Source organism: Triturus cristatus, chromosome 12 (assembly GCF_964204655.1).
Source record: "Triturus cristatus chromosome 12, aTriCri1.1, whole genome shotgun sequence".
NCBI lineage: Eukaryota > Metazoa > Chordata > Amphibia > Caudata > Salamandridae > Triturus > Triturus cristatus.
The window spans coordinates 642,195,344-642,214,547 of NC_140595.1; the positions used below are offsets into that span (position 1 = coordinate 642,195,344).

Genomic DNA, 19,204 nt, shown 5'->3' on the forward strand with positions numbered 1-19,204 from the left:
CATGGTGATTGTGTTTTGGGACCATCTAATCTTATTCCAGCTTCCAGGCTCTGCTATTGGGCCTTCTGCTTTAATATAACTATGAATGTTCTGTGAATTATTTGGTAGATATATGTAGCATAGAGTTGTAAATTCCTTAAAAACACCCCTTTGCTAATAGCATGTCTAAAGCCATATTGTTTTAAATTCACATACTTATTTTTGCAAGAATCTCTTCATTAAAGCTAACTAGAGTACCAGCTGTGTCATTTGCTAAATTCTCTATTAAAGTAGACAGCTTTCTAATTGTCTGTCATTTAAAGCAATCCCTATTGGAAGAATCATTATAGAGCTAAAAATCCAAAAGCAGTTGTACTAAACTATCAAGTTTCCTTCTACTATAGAGCACATCTTTCAAATTGTTCATATGATACATTTTAGGACACACTAATGGTAAATAACAAGTAACTGTGCCGCCCATAAGATAAATAAGACTGTATTGTGTACAGATCAGGCATACCCCAAAAAACACAATAACACAATGATGCATTTTTGACAACCTGACCTTTGCCTAACCAAAGGTCAGTTCGACCAAAAAAAGTCTGCGATTTTTAAGGGGTATAATGAATTTGTAACTAAGAAGGACTTTTTAGGGACAACTGTATCCAGGCAGCACAGTGGGGATCCATATCCGCTTTTGAAGAAAATGTGTGTGTGTGTGTGTGTATATATATATGTGTATCTATATAAATATATGTATGTGTATATGTGTGTGTATATATATATATATATGTGTGTGTATATATATGTGTATGTGTGTGTGTATATATATATATATATATATATATATATATGTGTGTGTGTGTGTATATATATATATATATATATATATATATATATATGTGAGTATATATACACGTGTGTGTGTGTGTATATATAACAGACCACTCTCAAAGAGAAAGGAGTGAGCTGCACACATTCGTTGAGATGAAATAGATTTATTTCAGTTCAAAGCGTTGGCACTGGCATTCTTGTTCCTGATGCATTTCGGTCAGCATTGACCTTTTTCAAAGGAAGCCAGAAGCATCAAGAGGCTGAAAGGTAAACTGTCTCAATTGCTCTTTTATAAATGTTTGCCCCCTGGTGGGCGCCACGATAGGCTAAATGGGTAAAGCATGCTGGTTTTTGTAGTTTTACCTCCAGTCCCGCAATTATTTCCCTTTGGTGGGCGATGCTTTAAAATACGTGCTTGTTGGTGCAACACCTAATCCCTGTGCATATTGACTTTGAAGTTGCTGGGGCCAAAACATATATATGTGTGAGTGTGTATATATACATATATATGTGTGTTTATACATTTATGAATCTTTCATCAAGCATATTTATCTATAGTGATACTTCACTGACCTTGACTTTTTGCTTCTTCCTACCACAGCATAGGGCAGTGGGCTTTAATATAAGCAGCTGGGTTTATTGACATACATGTATAGTGGCACTCAAAAGCTAGTTTGCTAAGAATCCGTTTGAAGGCATTTAAATTTAGTAGTGATTGCTAGTACTTTATGCTGAAAAGCTGCTAGCCTGAGGTTTTCCCCAAAAATAAGAATACAACTATATAAAAATATTTTAGTTACCCATCTTCATCTATGAGCTTGCTCAGTTGTTGCACAATGTCCACTCCCAACACACTGTATCTCAATGGGTAAGATCATTTCAACTATTAGTACATTTACATTAGGAGACTTCATTGCACATCTTTCTACACTGACTTAAACCACTCCAGCCCAGTTGCATGTATTTATCCAATGGAAAATGGGCCACTCAAAAAGCAGCTTGGTAAGGTTGAAGGTGCTTGAATTGACCAGTGACTGCTAATATATATTATTCTAGGTGGTCTACACAAGTGTTTATAATAGTGAAGACGTTTATTGAAGGTTGCAATATTGATTCATCAAATGCCAGCATTGGCTTAATTACTTATCCTATAGACAACTAGCACATTCCATGAGAGAAGCAAAAGTGTGTACTATATTTTTATGTGGATGCCACGCCATAAAAGGATATTTACAGCACTTGCTTCTGACGCTAGAAGGATATGTTATTGCAGTTTGATACACATATTAAAGACTTGCTTCAGACTTGAGAGGTCCATCTAGTAAAGTTTTGAAGGGCTGCAGCCTCGTTAAAGCGTTTAAGCTGTTGCTTCTGCCTCGACAAGGACATCTAGTAATGACTTGTACTGTAGCTACGCAAAAGGCCAGACTTGTTGGCTATGCCAATGCTTGTTTATATTGGCACTGTGAAACTTTATTAAGCTGACATAAAAATAATTGCAGTACCAAATAATTGCTCTTATGGAACATCTCAAGCCACATAAACTTCCTCTAAAGGTTCTGCTGCATTATTGTGTAATATATTAAACAAGACAAAGCAAAGGGCAAAGGTTATTGTATGTAAGTCACACCTTCAGAAACAGAAGAGCATCTATGTATGTGTGCGTGTATATGTGTATATATATATATATATATATATATATATATATATCTATATATATATATATCCACAAACAAAGTTTGGCTCCGCGACCTGAGCCGGGCCGCTAAACATCCACAAACAAAGTTTGGCTCAATGAGGAAACGCCACACAACGGGAAGTTAATCACCTTTTAATTGCGGAAAACCAGCTCAGCGAAAGGACAGACACCTCCTCTTTAAAATTCAAAAGCCCAACGCGTTTCGAACACTCCTGTGCTCTTGTTCACGGGCAAAGTAAAGATCAGCAAACGGCAGTTCAAAGAGTCTTTTACCCAATACAAGTCCCGCCCTTGTGGGCGTATGCCTCCTGGCATGCTGGTACTTGTGGTCCTTTTGGAAATCCACGTTCAGCTCGGGGAGATGGCCAGAGCCTGCCTAACCCACTTGGGGAATACTGTGAACTATAATTTTAGGTTAGCACGGCACCCACTTGGGCATTTTATTTCCAAAAGGACCACAAGTACCAGCATGCCAGGAGGCATACGCCCACAAGGGCGGGACTTGTATTGGGTAAAAGACTCTTTGAACTGCCGTTTGCTGATCTTTATTTTGCCCGTGAACAAGAGCACAGGAGTGTTCGAAACGCGTTGGGCATTTGAATTTTAAAGAGGAGGTGTCTGTCCTTTCGCTGAGCTGGTTTTCCGCAATTAAAAGGTGATTAACTTCCCGTTGTGTGGCGTTTCCTCATTGAGCCAAACTTTGTTTGTGGATGTTTAGCGGCCCGGCTCAGGTCGCGGAGACGCCCTGCCGAGAATTCAGCGGACCGGGTGTTTGAATTTCAACCACTATGGAACGAGAGGGCCATGTTGACGGAACATCCACGTTCAGCTCGGGGAGATGGCCAGAGCCTGCCTAACCCACTTGGGGAATACTGTGAACTATAATTTTAGGTTAGCACGGCACCCACTTGGGCATTTTATTTCCAAAAGGACCACAAGTACCAGCATGCCAGGAGGCATACGCCCACAAGGGCGGGACTTGTATTGGGTAAAAGACTCTTTGAACTGCCGTTTGCTGATCTTTACTTTGCCCGTGAACAAGAGCACAGGAGTGTTCGAAACGCGTTGGGCTTTTGAATTTTAAAGAGGAGGTGTCTGTCCTTTCGCTGAGCTGGTTTTCCGCAATTAAAAGGTGATTAACTTCCCGTTGTGTGGCGTTTCCTCATTGAGCCAAACTTTGTTTGTGGATATATATATATATATATATATATATATATATATATATGTATATGTGTGTTTTTATCCATATATATTTATACATCTCTATTGTGGAGTTGAGAGGAAAGAATATAGTGGAGGTGTGGAAGGCGGATTAGTTTCACCTTCACTAAAGGTTTGGGGTCCATTCATTTTGAAATGCTGAAGTGTTTCTTACAGCTCCTTTCCTTTTTATTTGTCACTTTTTCTTGATTGTGATCTGTGTGCCCTGCATTGACTTATAGCATACAGAACTATCAATGCTCTAGTAATGGCAAAGACAGGCTGGTCCTGTGGAAGATTACACCTCTCAATGTTTTACTTCCACCAACTCGAACACACATCTCTCATACGAAATATAGACCATTCAATTGGTCCCAAATATATTTTTCATGACCTGTATTTTAGTGGGTTTACGGGCTGTAGGCATTTCTCATAGTGCATGCTTCCGCAGTGTGATTTCAACGGCTTGACTGCACTTGTTAAGTTTCTTTAATTCATATGGGACATGAACGGCTTTTATTGCGGTATTTAGTATTGACACTTTTGTAGATACTTGTGTCAGATCACATAGATTGAACAAAGCCAGACAATATTGCCCTGCAATAATGCATCAGCCTTGAAATTACATCTGCACTTACTGCCTGGTGCAAAAACACCATGTTCTGGTCAATAAGTATTGCAGTAGCAAACAATGGAATGATGGTCATTTGTTCTTGGCAAATTTATCAAAATCTATATTGAAACCCACCCTCCATCCCAGGAGAGACCTGCAGGAGGACCCCCACGATCTCCTTATGACCCTCCCCCCTGCCTCCACATTTCAGAGGATAGGTGCACTTTATGCATCGCAGTGATCTCCAGTAGAAGATTCAAGACTCAATGCGTGGCCCGCACCAACGCAATACTCAGCACTTAGTGCAGTAAGAGGCCCCTTGTAAACAAAATCTGAGTGACTTAAAATGGATGTTCCTCTAAATAATATTTACTTTGTTTTTCATTAGAAGAAACCATTATTTTCACAATTCAGCTTCACAAATGTTAATAGTATAACCGCACCAAAAATTAAAAAAAAGCAGTTCCAATTTTAGATCAATTTAGTTTTTTAATTAAACTCCAATTGAAAGAGGATTAATAGTCTGACATCAATCTTACTGAACTAATGGTAAACATGACCTAGAACGAAAGAGTACATTTTGAGATATGCATTACAGATTCTGTCAAATGTCTCTCTGACCTCTTGAACAAAAGGCGGCATTAATCAAGTGGTTAGTGAACTGATGAGCAGATGGTTTCCATCCTGCTTTATTTGCCATTTTTATTGTTCAGTATGAGCATCGCTTATTCTTATTAACAAAGCATTACATTGGAACCTTAATTAGGCCAATCGAATGACTGATTTGTAAGCTGTTTTTAAAATATTTTACTTCTTCAGGCAGTGTTCACAGCCCAGGCCCTGAAGCCAACTCTGGTACACATAGGGGGTTTCAATTTGGTATTCAGACAAAAATAAAGTGAGAATTTCACAGAAAAAAAAAAGGGGATTTATGGTTACGTTTTGTTATGACACAGTAATATGTTCAAAACATACCGTGAAAATACTTTATTTGATTAAAAAAAATATAATCATAAAAGCAGAACATACACACCACACATATACAAAAAAAGATAGTTAAAATGGCCAAGAATTATATAAAAGTTCAAATTTTAAAAATATGTAGCGGCAGAATGTTAATAATGTGGCAAAGAAATGAGTGTTACTGTCAGTCTAAGATGGGGGCCCAGAATTATAAGGAAACCCAGAGAATGTGAACATTTCATTAAAACAGTCGTCAAATAGCAGTGTCAATAAAAATCATCGGTCACATACCCTGATATTGCAGGCATTAAGAGCACAGGAGAGACCAGAATGAAGTCTTATAGGTCTACAGTTTTGTTTTAGACACCTGTGACTCTCTTTAGAATTGTTACCGGGCCTGCAATTTGCTGGTTAAATTTACGATATACATGATAAATAAAAACAGTAAAACTTATGTTTAAAACTGTATTTTCTGGGTTCAAGGCCACAATAATTGCCTGCCTGCAGGTCCAAGCTCCCAGTTCAAAACATACACTACAATTCACTTAAAATAAAAACAGGTAATGTTCACTTATGGCTCTAAATCAAAACTGAAAAAAACACTGAAATTCGCATAACTTGTACTATAGCCATGCAGAATGTAACTCCTACACCAAATATGATGATTATGCCTTGTGCTTTCTGCACTACCTTAATGCTTCTGCATTACCTCGCAGTTTCCCTCACTGTGTTTCCATTTCATGTCTTGTAGTTTCTTCGTTGTCTTGGCCTGTGGTTTAGGCATTGTCTTGGCCTGTGATTTATATTTGCATATTTTTCCTTTTCAAATAAAGAGCAATAGTTTTAGATTTTACTGTCTCTTGCACGGAGACCGTGGCTCAATTTTAAATGTTGCTTTTAGTTTGCTTTATTAGCAGGCTACTTCTGTTGCCAGGGAATTTGTTTGTTCCACTTCTATCCATTTCTGTTCTAATGTAGGCTCATCTACGAGGTCTGTGGCACTAATCTATTGACTGACATAGTTTTCCTTCTCTTCAACCCAAAAATCAGGCGTATGTACATCTGCGCACATCTTGACATCACTCCAGCCTTTATGGATTTGTTTCTTGATGTAAGGGTCTAATCTGTACCTTTTTCTTCATTTGGACTTGTCCTTCTGGATGTTAATATGTGGCTGATCCCTCCTCCTTTCTCATCCCCTAAAATTCTCCTTGCAGCAATTCACGCCGGAACATTATTCTTTGGGTAGTGCTTCCACATGTAGAGCAGGGATGGGCATGAATTAGTCTTGTCTTCAGTTCCATTTCTTGGGTTTTGGTCCAGCCTCCAGTACCGAAGATCTTGTTGGATCACATGGTCCTAGCCGTCTGCTAATTGTAAGATTTGTTATCAAAGGTGCTAGCTCTTGGAAGACTGTGCTCTCTGCAAGTAGTGGTCTGCATTTTTAACAGCATTAAAACGCGGTGGTGAGGGGATTAAGGTCCATTTTGCGCGATACACTGAACCTAGCAAGTTAGTCAATTTCCCTCTTACCCTATCCGGCTTCATTATTCGAGTGAGCGACTGCTGGGATTCCAATGTGGAGGGCATTTCCATGATCAAGCCTGCTGGTGATAAGAGCCTGAGTGAATGTTTGTCTGGTGTTCAGTGGGATAGACTTGAATATCTTAAGTTGCATTCACAGGATGTGGAAGCATGAGGAGGAGACAGCGTTGAACTGTGTGCTCCTGGAGATGATCTTGAGTTTCTTGGCATGGTCTGCAGGGGTTGGTTGGGGGGCCATGTTTGGAGGGTCACCATTAAGCGGGGGTGGGTTTTTGCTGAATATTTGGATTGGCATGTGTGAGATTTGGAGCACAGGCTCCCTACTTGCTGTTAGAAAATCAAGGTTCAAGTGATATATACCACCAGTGTCTCCTTACATAACTACACCTATGGGCTCATCTTCACAGAAGATGCAAAAACTCTCGTAATGGATAAGCCGTGAAGCGACAGACCCCTTTATGGCAGATGTTCATGGTATATGGTTTCTTTTGTCCTCATCTCCCCATTCACCATCTGAGATTTACAACTCAGCAGGAGCCTCCAAAGGCCGCTCTACCCTGCTGTGCTTCCTGTCTGCTAGGTCCCCACCTAAAGGTTGCACTAAGCCAGCAGTAGAGTAGCAGCTAGATGCTGCCAGCTTGCATAAAGGTGGGGGTGGTGGTAGTCACAGGTTGGTGGTCTTCTACACCCACCGGTGGTTGACCAGGACAGTCACCAGTGTTCCACTGATAACAAATCAGAGCATCTCAGACTAACATGTGCAAGCTTTCCTGATCCAAGGGATCTGACAGAATAATAAACAGTGCAAATGAGAAGTATGTACACAGCTTTCCAAACAATTGTTGTTTTGCATTCTGACCTATAGTGTTTTCTGAGCAGAAAAATCACTAATGTCTGATTTATTTGGAAATGAAGATAAATTCTATAAAATGGCCATAACAAAAATTCATCATGCTAGAAAATGCAAGATGAAAGTATATTTTTCAAATACTTATCAAATGCGGCCAATGAGTAATTCAATACAATCAACTAAATAAATTGGTGTCCGAGTTCAATTACAAGAACCAAGCAATTTGCACATCTTGCAGTGTGGTCAGTTTGAAATACTTTTGGCCTTTCCTTCACAGCATTCTTAAATTTCAGTTGTCTGGAAATAAGTGATACTTGTCCTTTCATTCCTGTCTCCTATAATTTCTACCCATCCAACAACCGAGTATGTTATTTTTTTGTTATGGTCTATTAATATGCCGTATTTAATATGCCGTATTACACTTTTAAAATAATGGGTAACTTCCATACAGTCACCTAGATGATCAACTTACATGATTGTCGCCCATGGTTTAGCATGTAAAAATCATGGCTGGTGATGAACATAAAAACGATGTCAATTTGACTTCAATTGTAAAAGATAGAATATGGTAAAGGACAATGCATGGAACTGTCTAATCTCTTGACATTAGAAGTAGCGTAGATTAATTGGTTCTGAGCAGCTCAAATCGCACTTCGTGGATTTGAGCTGACTTCACAGCGAAAGTCCAAAGAGCTTGTTGGATCCTAATGGGAGAAGGTGCAGAATGAGAACTGTTTGTTAACTTTAGCCTCTTGGGGATGATCGTGAATATATATCTTCTTCTGTGATGGTAATGATCCTCTTCTTTTTCATCCAGCAGGTCGAGGAAGAATGTGAATTGAAAACGGTGAATCACGATAAAGGAGTCGTCGCACTTTCAGCCAAGGAAGCGTGCATGCGGACCAAGGAAGAGCTGGCAAAATATTTACAAGTAAGATGGTGGTAGTAGGATGCAAGTGTCAATGGTGGTAGTAGGATGCATTTTAGTGCATGTGAACTCCGAGACCACGGCCCCATAGATGCTTGAAGCAGAACTGAAATGCTGCCTTTTAACAGTGAAGGATGTTAGTTGGCTTTTCACTGTTAAAAATACCCTTGGATCCCAGAATAAGTTTGGATAAGATTGCAACTAGATCTTTGAAACCCATTCAAGGCGGTAAGGTGCCGCTGTATGCTAATGAACTTTGGGCTGCCAGACATAAAAGCAAAGTGTGAATACTGGTGCAAATAGCCAGCAAGAACCCAACACAACTGGAAAACATGTTGTTCTTGTACATACCTTTCTTAGCATAAGTGTACTCTGCTTGAAAATGTTGCCTTGGATGGATTCCTATTGACCCTGAAAATGTTTAATCATCATTGCGGATTGCACTGGGGAATCTGAGTGGTTTAAATAGTTCAGGATGGAGATGGCGATGCGTCACGCCATAGATATTGGCTGTGAAGTCTGAGTCAGGAAGGTAGTGTTTTAATTTGCATGCAAGAGTGAACTTGTATAGATCTGTGTGTATTCCTGGCAATAATGGCTTTCAATGAGAAGTTGCTACTGGTGACTTTGAGCTTGTAAAGCATTGGGAGGGGTATTTCATAGTGGTCCGGGTTGAAGGATATATGATATTATCGTGGCGAATTCTAGAATGAACGGCTGTAGATGAGTTGTGATTGATTGAGTTCCCAAACTTTTAGTGGAATTTTATGCCTGAAAGTTGGTCCTAGAGCTGTGCTTGTCTGGTGCTGTTGGCTTAGAAGTTGTTTTCAATCTTCAATGAGGTCAGCTTGAAAAGTTGAGGTCCCTCAAAGCTGGAATTAATGGCAAGATAGTCTTTAAGGCAATGGATGTCCTTGGTTAACAAAACTTTGAGATAGCTGTGCACTGTCAGTGTATGTGTGAATTTGAGGTCTGTATGAAACAAGGAAGCCCTCCAAAAGGCTCCAAGTGCAAGATGAACATCATGGGAAATGGTCGATCATTAAGGTATTCCACGGGTCACTGAAAACTGTTTGGAAATTAGGAGTCAATATTGATGACTGGCACTATAAAAGGCTGCCTACGGAGGGAGCACGACCAGGAAGCAGGGTAACAATAAAGTGCTACACTTTGTTCATTAATTTGATAGCCACTACTATGGGCTAAATTTCACTCTGAAAATTGACTAGCATTTGGTGTAGCATAGCAAGCATATTATATTGATTTTCTTTTAAAACGTAGTTTCCTCATTTAGCTTCTTGAGGAAAATTAGAGCTGTTATTGGTTGGAGGTTGGTGAGTGGGTCTGGACTTGATTCTTCATTAGCTATAGAATATGCAATGTTACAATAATGACATGGAAAATGCCCTGAACAAGGGAGGCATTTGTGATGTATAGAAGGCTGCGAATCCTTGCAAGGAAAATGATTTCAATTTGGTCAAAAGGCCAAAGTCCTCTTCAGGTGTCGGTACTTTCAGGATAATGAGGATGTGAATAAAGTCTGGGCTTGAAAGTATGTGAAAGGTAGCATCAAGCATGTCACAATCATTTCATGGTCTCACTCAGAAAATGGACTGTCAACGTTGTGCATGATCTTTTCTATTTTAATGAGAATTGGTTGATGTCGTTGAGCATTTTTGAGGGACATATGCAGGCTGATGGCCTGGAAGCAAGTGGCACACAGCTAAATGGCTCTAAAGAGAGCTCTGCATCTGCTGGGGGCTTTTACAATGATTGACTTGTTGAAGGCAAGTTTTGTCGAGGACCGAAGACCTTTCTTTTTGTGAGATCATTCTTGCAACAGTTTCTTTTCATTGTTGCCAATTATTTAATGCTCTTATCTGGGTTTGGGTGGACGACTTTGAGTATGTGTGTTTTGGGCAGACAGGGAAGTTATTTAATGTAACAGTTTCACAAGGGCATTAGCAAACACATTTATAAAAAAAAAAAATGTAATATGTTTTCATTGAGACTTTGTTCAGGATACATACAGAGGTATGTCACAGCAAGTATTGATTCATAAAGTGTTAACACAAGAAGTACATCCTTTATGGGAGAGGATTCCCGGCTTTCATAACTCCAGGAATGTGGCACATTCCCTTTTTTTTATGTACTGTACTGCCGACCACTCGCTGTCTAAGCCCAATTTCCATTGAGCATTCATTAACACCTCCTTTAATATAATCTAGGTATAACAGTTACCACAATAAGATGTACAAAATCTAAAAAACTAGGCAGCAATTGTGGATAAGCAGTGGTAGTGCTATAGTCTCAGGCGTCCAGTCTACGCTGGAGGAGGAGAGAGGGGGTGGGGCTGGGGACCCCTCCACATCATCAATCATAGACACCCATCATGATGGCTATCTCCACCACTCGGAGCAAGGAAGTTCGCACAATAGAGTCTCTGCCATCTGCCTGTCAGTGCTTGTCCCTTCCTTGTCCCCAAAGTGACCACATTAGCTTTAATGGTCAAGTTCAGAAAATTGTTGTTAGCTGTTGAATGGGTTCTGGTTGGTTTGGTGATGACAGTGTTAATGAGAATGTCCTTGAAGAAGTGTTGCTGTTGCTTGCTTGGTTTGAATTTGCCATGCTGGGTAGATGGTCTTTGATTGAGAATCAGGATAGCGGAATGTTCAGTCCTAAATAGTGGTATTTGAAGTTACAGCAGTGAAGATCAGCTCAAAGGTGCTGCCTTTGGGTGTGAGTTAGTTCAGATTCTATAATTCTGTGTAGGAAAGAGGTCACAAATGCTCTTTGGTTACGTTTTGATGTAAGCATCTCCCAAAAAGCCTCCCAAACTAGCCGAAACCAAAATTCAATCGCCTCAATATGTGGACGACACAATATTGCTCAATCAAACCCCGATTGGATTACAGCGACTGTTAACTGCACTGTATTTATTCTGCAGAGAGAATAATTTAAAAAATAAACACAGCAAAAACAAAGGCAATGATAATCTTGCGACAAACAAAAAGGAAAGGTGCATGGAACATTGAAGGTAAATCTATCAAGATAGTCACTGCCTACAAGTACTTAGGAGCATGGATCGATCACAAAGACGGCCGTCCGCTCATATCACTGCACTGCAAAGAATGGCTCGCTCTAAGGAAGGTGTTCTCTGTAGAGCAAGGAAAGCCTTAGGTTCACCTGACCTCACTCCCTTAATCAGAATAATGAGGGCAAACCTTTTACTGTCAGTAGCCCATGGTGCAATAGCTTTCAAAGATAGGATGACTACACGGCTGGACAGAGCTCAGTCAGCCTGTGTCCGTAAAGTCTTCTTTTTACCGACCACTACCTCAAATGCGCAAATCCAACCTTTCATCTCAAAAGTGGTTCCTGAAAGCCAGATTCATATACTATAGTCTAAAAGCCAAACACGCCCAGGATAACACATTAAAGAAAAACATCTGGACAATGTAAACACCAGAGGGTCCACATGGTCTGAAATTCTAGCTCATTGTGTTGAGGTATTGGAACAAAGGACACCTGGTCAGCCTCTATACCTATATCGGTGGCAGTGAGACTTTTAACAAAACAGGCAAAGTTACTGTCGGCTGACAGTGATACACAAAATTTGAAAAGCTTAAGTCATGGAAGCTGGGTATTAAAACTCTATAATAGTGGGAGCTTGCCACATTACTTGTCCACCCCCTTAAAACCAATAATGAAGTTTCAATTAATTAAATTTCAGTTCGGATTGATTCCATTGTTGGCATACAAATATGGGCGAGGGTACAAAGAGACTGTAGCTACTCAGTGCCGAGCATGTGGGGCAGTAGAGGAATCTCTAAGCCACATACTGTGCAGCTGCGAGAAACTACACACTTTGAGAATATACTGGCTTCACCCTATTTGGCGTATTCTGAACGCATATGTCATGCTGCCCTGGTCGAGTGCATGAAAGGGAATCCGTGCAGCTGGTGCACGCTTCATGAAACATCTGACGGCAATACAAGCAGTTTTGGATTCCGACCATCACACAGAACTATAACCTATAATGCAGTGCCAAGTGTTTTAAAGCTTCATGTTTATAGCCGCTTAAGCAGTGTTTAAACCTTTTTCAATTTTAGAATTACAGAGCAATAAAATATTTTATATACTATTTTATAATATTGAAATATATGCACTTTATATTGTTTTTTATATGGCCTGATTTCAATGATTTTAATTAATTGCGCAATAAAAAATATTTATCTATCTTCTGAGAAGCTAAAATCCTTCTGCTAGACACCGTCGTCATGATCAATGGATATGGTCGTTATATCCATCTATGAATGTTTTGCTGTTTCCAGGTTGACTGTAGATCAAGTAGGATGGTGACCCTCTAAGAGGTGGTGAGGTGTAAACGGTGGTTGAGCAAGTGTTTATAGGTGTGAGTGACTGGAGAATGTTCAGCTAGAATTTGTGGATGATCCAGAAACCTCCTTCAAATTTTGTTTGGGCAATTTTTATTTTGTACTGTAGACTGACAGTGAGCGTGTCTATATGTGTATAGAGAGGTGGTTAAGTCCTGTATATGTGATGGGAATTGAATTTCTAGTAAGCCATCACAGTGTATGGGATTCTCGAAGTGTTCTATGGCATTCTGTGGAGTGAGTGTTGATTAAGGGGTATGAGGCGTTTGTTCGGAGAGTGGGCTGTGATTGATGAGTATAATGCTTGAGAGGTTGCTGCTGTTGGCATTGCCTGTGCACTAAGTGCAGTGTGTGTGTGTGTGTGTATGCGTGCGCACGCATAGGTTGTTGACGAGTGTGTGTTTACCTTGTAATTATTATTTTTAAACTTTGGATTGTATGTCTGCCTTTCTTACACTAACCTTTTATTTTTGTATTCCCATTTCGGTCAGTTTTGTACTTGTTTTTGCTGTTCTTTGCAGGTTGCTTTCATTTGGATTCATCTTTTAGTACTCCTTTGTATCACACTCATTATATGTTTGTGGATCAGGTTTCACACTTTTCCATTTTTAAATGCATAAATGGAAACAAAATACATGAATGGGGGTCTTGTGAATGTCATGTCAAGTAAGGTCAGATTTCCACATCTGCCTGTCACCTTTGCTATGAACACAGTGGTCGTTTACCACTTGTAGTCATTATGAGCTTAGTGCCACAAAGCCAAATAGTGGAACCTGGGATCCTGAGCTGTCCCATTACAAGGTGTCAGTTTATCCAGCCCAGTTTTTCCCCACTTAGGTTCTTGTACTTCATCATATATGGGAGAGAAAAAGCATAACCCCGACTGCAAAGGAAACTATAGAACCGATTAACCTGCTTGCACCTGACAACGCGAGAGCTGCATGCACTGCTTAAAAATCAACAGGTGTGGATTCCTCAAAAGCAACCCAGAATGGGCATAAAACCAGAATACAAAGATGTGATGTGATCTTAGGAAATACTATTACATAGAAAAGGGCATAGCACTAATAAGTAATTGTAAGCAGGCATCACATTCTTAAGTCACAGAACAGGGGGCAAGCAATGGCCGTCCATACTAGCACAGAACATGATTAGCAAAGCAGAGGCTGAAACCGGGCATGGACCTATGAACTGTGCACAACATCTTTGAATCATGGGTTATTGGGAGCTTTTCTATGATGAATGAGATCTGACTCCTGAAATGAAGGTCCATGCGGTGTCATTCAGACAGATCACTAATCTTGCTCTCTCTTGGTCAGTTTAGATCTGTTAATTACCATGTAAGTGATTAAGTCTACCCTTCATCATGGGAAAAGTCAGTCCGTGGTTCACATGGAAGTTGGTTAAATTAAAACTTGGAACCTGGTGTTGAGAGCAAAACTGGTGAGGGAGCCAAATTACTTCGCAGTGGCCTATCTGCTGAGGAGCAATGTAGATAAGTTCCAACTTAATGCTGCAAAAACAACCTATTATGATAGGCGGATCACCCAGCTGTAGCCACCCAGGTTCCCCATTAGACCGTGCCCCAGCAATTTGTCAGAGCTCTCTCAGAAGGAACTGGTGTTGATTTTTAACAGTCGTGTGAGTTCTGGCATCTTACCGGACATTTGGAAGACTGTAGTGGAAAATCCTTTATTAACAAAAGGACTCCCCAAGTCCTTAGACTTGAATAACTTTAAACCAATTTCTCTATTACTGTATTGGTCTGAACCACTGCAAAGGCTCGTGTTCAGCAAATTAAAAAAAATGTGCACGATGGCGATATCCTTGACACATTTCAGTCAGGGTGGACCCTTAAGCTGGCAATTGGTAAACTGGTTATTGTACCTATGCAGACTAGTTGACACGGATAAGATGGTCACCCTGATCCCTCTGGATAGAGCACCCTTTAATACCATTTACCATGTCACCTTGTCCACTAGAATACGACTTGTGGGCCTCTCTGGGGCTGTATTAAACTGGCTGATTTCCTTTTGACCAATCAACAAAAACTTGTCATGTTGTCTCCTTTTAAATCTAAGTCTAGATCTCTAAATTGTGTTATGTTGATTTGTATAGTGCACTTGCGAAGGTGTCTAGGTGTGTGGTCCCCAAGGTGCTTATACTAAGAGTCAGGTATTCAGCTTCTTGCGCAACTCAAGTAGTGAGGAGGAGGCTCTGATGTGTTAAGGGAGGTCATTCTATGTCTTGGGTGTGATGTAGGTGAATGAGCAACCTCCATTTTTGCTTTTCCCGATATGGGGAGTATGTGCGGGTGAAGCAGAGAGTAGATGTCTGGTTGGTCGATGTAAGTGTATGCAGCTGTTGGGTATTCTGGTCCTGTGTTGTGTGGGGATTTGTATGTGTGAAGTGCGAATAGGCTGTGCTTGTGAATAGGGAGCCAATGAATCTTCCTGAGGTGCAGTGAGATGTAGGTGCATCTTGGGAGGTTAATTAGGAATCTTCTGGTGGTGTTTGGATCGTCCAGAGTCTATCTAGGAGTTGTTTGGAGATTTCGATGTAGAGGGTGTTGTCGTAGACCAGCCTGCTGGTAAGGAGTGCTTGCTGTCAGTCTGTCTGGTGTTCTGAGGCAACAATTTGATGATCGCTCACAGCATGTGTAGGATGTGGAAGCAGGAGGTGCACACTGCATTGACTTGAGTCATCATTTTGAATTTGTCGTCTACAATGAATCCTAGATTTCTTTTGTGGTCTCTGGGTGTTGGTCCTAAGTTTGACAGCCTCCAGCTTGTTGCCGAAGACCTGTCGGGAAACCGCCTTAACAACAAGGTTTTTACCTTGTTGTTCCTTTACCACACATTTTTTAGCATGCATATTTTTACGGCGAATATGCATTTACAATGCATGCCAATACCACACATGTAAGGTAAGTTGGGGCATGGGGAGACCCCCACCCCCAAATAGATTGTTTTTAAATCTAAAAACAATGGGTGGTATTGGCATGCGTTGTAAATGCATATTTGTGGTAAAAACATGCGTGCTAATAAATACGTGGAAAAGGCATGCAATGTATTTACCTGCATTGTACTGTCAAGAACAACCCTTCAGTGTTGTCGTATTGAGCTTCAGACAGTTGGTTCACATCCAGTCTGCTACCATGGCCATGTCATTGGTGAAGTTGGTTCTGGTGGTGGTTGCCCTACCGGTCAGGGAGAAGAGGAATCTTATGTCATCAGCATAGGAGATTATGGCGATGTCTTGTGGTTGGATGATGTTGGTGAGCAGTGTCATGTATGTTGAAAAGAGTAAGGCTAAAGGCCAATCCCTTTGGGACTCTGCATATCCGTTTCTGATGTGAAAGGTGGCAGCTTCACCCTTTTGGTCCTTCTTCTTGTTATGAAGGAACAGATCCATTTGAGAGCGGATTCTTGTATGCCAATCTAATGGAGTCTTCTGGTGAGAGTGTTGTGGGATACAATGTTGAAGGCCACGGAGAGGTTGAGCAGGATGAGGGTCGCTGTTTCTCTTCAGTCTAGGAGGATTTGAATGTCGTTGGTGATTGCGATGAGTGCTGTTTTGGTGCTCTGGTTCTTTCTGAATCCTGTTTGTGTTTAGAATATGGTTAAATTTGAGGTGGGTTGTGAGTTACTTGTTGGTGACCTCGTTCACTTTGGCTGGATAGGGCAGGAGAGAGATTGGTCAGAAGTTTCTCAGTTGATTCATGTCAGCTTTTGGTTTCTTGATGAGGACATTGATTTCTGAAAGTTTCCGTTCCTCTGCGAAAGTGGCGGACATGATGGAGGTGTTGATGATGTGGGTCAGGGTGGTACTGATTGGTGAAATTCCTAGGGTGTAGATGTGGTGGGGGCATGAGTCAGTTGGGGCCCCTGAGTGGATGGTTCACATGATTATGCTTGTTTCAATCCTGGTGAGGGTGGTCTATTCGGTCAGGTGGTGGTCTTGGTTGGCATGGGTAGGTTAATGATTAGTTCTCTGGGTTTGGGTTGGTGTACGAAGTTGAAGAAAATCTTGCTGTGGAAGAAGTTGGATAGGTTGTTGCAAAGTAGTTAGGAAGCAGCGATGTTGACAGTGACTGAGGGCGAGGTGAAATCCTCAGCGATCAAGGATATCTCCTTGAAGCAATGGAGCTTCTTTCAATGCAGTCTACTTGTTTTTTTTTCTTCGTGTCTCTTATTTGCTAGTGATAGCATCTGAGAGCAGCCTTGTAGGTAGTTTTGTCAGTGGTGTCATGGCTTGCTCTCCATTTCCTTTGTAGCGTTTTACAGTGCTGTTTTGTGTCTTGAAGCCTTCTGTGTACCAGTTGGATTGTTTATTTAATCTACTATGCTTGTCAGATTTGATGGGTGCAAGGGAGTTCAAGCAAGTCTTGATCCAGTTGTTGAAGTCCTTGTCGAGTTTGTGTGTGGGGCTCGGTTGATATGTGCTGACCAACTCTAACCGTTTATTGAAGGCAAAACTGCCCTGGATACCTTTAAGGTATGCTTCAGACCAGGTTGTGGTTTGTAAGTGCCTCTTTTCTTACAGATATAGTACAATCTGTGTCTAAACAACATTCAGGCCTAATGTTGAGGCCCTTTGAATCAAGGTATCATAGGACTCTGTACTGAGTCCCACCATGTCCAACAATCATGTGGATCCTGTTGTCACCACAACCAGATCTTTTGGAATTGTTTTTTTCTCAAGTATATGACATCCAGTTGGTCATCCGAAGGAATGGGGATGCCACTGAATCTTAATAGCTCTCAGCTGTGGCTCAATAGATGCATATGAAGTTCCTCTAGCTCTACTCTATAAATGAAGTATTCATCTTAAATCAACCATCCATACAAAATAGGAATCTCAGAATAATTTTGGATACCAAAACTCTCTTTAAAAAAGTTGTATCGACCCAGGTCTTCCTTATTATAAGCTTAAAGAAAATCCTGCTTCTTCTACCCTGTGCCTGCAGGAAGGTTGTTGTTATGGCAACTATCCTGTCTTGGATTATGTACTACAACTAGTTATTTTTGAGTTTCCCAGATTTGAGCTTGCTAGACTTCAAGCTAAAAATATGACCACTCACCTGCAAGAGGGGCTTAGCAAAGGCTTGGATCCCTCAGCCTCCTTGGCCTTATTTCAAAGTCTCCCTCTTGCTCAACATGCTCTCTTTGAAGGCCTATGCTTTGTCGCAGGCTGGTGCCACTTTCCTGGGTAATGAGGCGCTTTGCACGTCACCTTCATGGTCAAGACAGATGTCCTGAACTATGGGGTTGTTTCACACAGGCATTTTGGAATACGTAAAGTAGCATTCTTGTAGTACTCTTTTGCGCACTCGTACATGCATTTGTGACTTAGCTCCAATACATTTAAAATTTGAATATTCAGGGAATATTAATTTTAGATCAAGGCCCGGAGGCCAATATTATGCATTACCCTTTTATTGCTCCTCAGACAGCAGCAACAAATAAACCATAGAGTTAGAACACATCAAAAGTCTTAGAATACTGAACATGCATAAATACACAGAACTGGCAGCCATCTTCCTCTTTTGTTGCTGCTCAGTGAACAGATAAGTTGATCTTTATTTAAACGTGAACACTTTTAAAAGGGTTATAATTATTTGATGAAATGTATGTAATATTTATAAATTTGTGTTTAATATAGTATATAAAGAAGGGTATGTATATGAATAAGTAATTTAATAAAACGTAGTATATGTAAGGTTTCTTAATGGTTACGACAATGGGTTTTTACAGAAGAATATAAAAAATGATTTAATTAGGAAAGATGAGGTTTATAGAAATTTGGGCAAGTGTGTGTAATTTTAAAACATGAAATGTGGCATTTGAAAGTTACCTGCAAAGTTAGTACAAATGAAGAGGACGGTGTCCTCATTGCACTTCTGCGGATATGGAGTGGGAGGTTTAGGGGCTGATTCTCAAAGACAGGTAATGACTACTCCTGCAGTACTACTGTGCGTGCCCATGAATGCTTTTATAAATTGGTCCCTAGAGATATCAAATAAGGAGTAAGGCGAAATAAGTGCCAGTTTTGAAAGACCGGAAGAGGCTCAATAAGAGTTCACCATCCTTACCTGTAAATATATTAGTTATCTAGGAAATTAAGCTTTGTATCAAAGTTCTATAAAAATGTATCCTAAAGGACCAATGATCCTACCTGCAGCCCGCCCTGGATC

General features: G+C 40.5%; 1 protein-coding gene across 3 annotated transcripts in view; it reads left to right on the plus strand.

Moving 5' to 3' along the window:
- ATP2C2 (ATPase secretory pathway Ca2+ transporting 2) overlaps positions 1-19,204 on the plus strand; it is a 319,016-nt gene that overhangs the window by 131,406 nt on the left and 168,406 nt on the right. For 2 of the 3 annotated variants that reach the window (XM_085639286.1, XM_085639284.1), the window contains exon 2: positions 8,501-8,614. In XM_085639286.1, coding sequence (XP_085495412.1) covers positions 8,501-8,614 — 114 coding nt within the window. The remainder of the gene's footprint in view (positions 1-8,500; positions 8,615-19,204) is intronic. The other variant, XM_085639285.1, reaches the window with a different exon arrangement.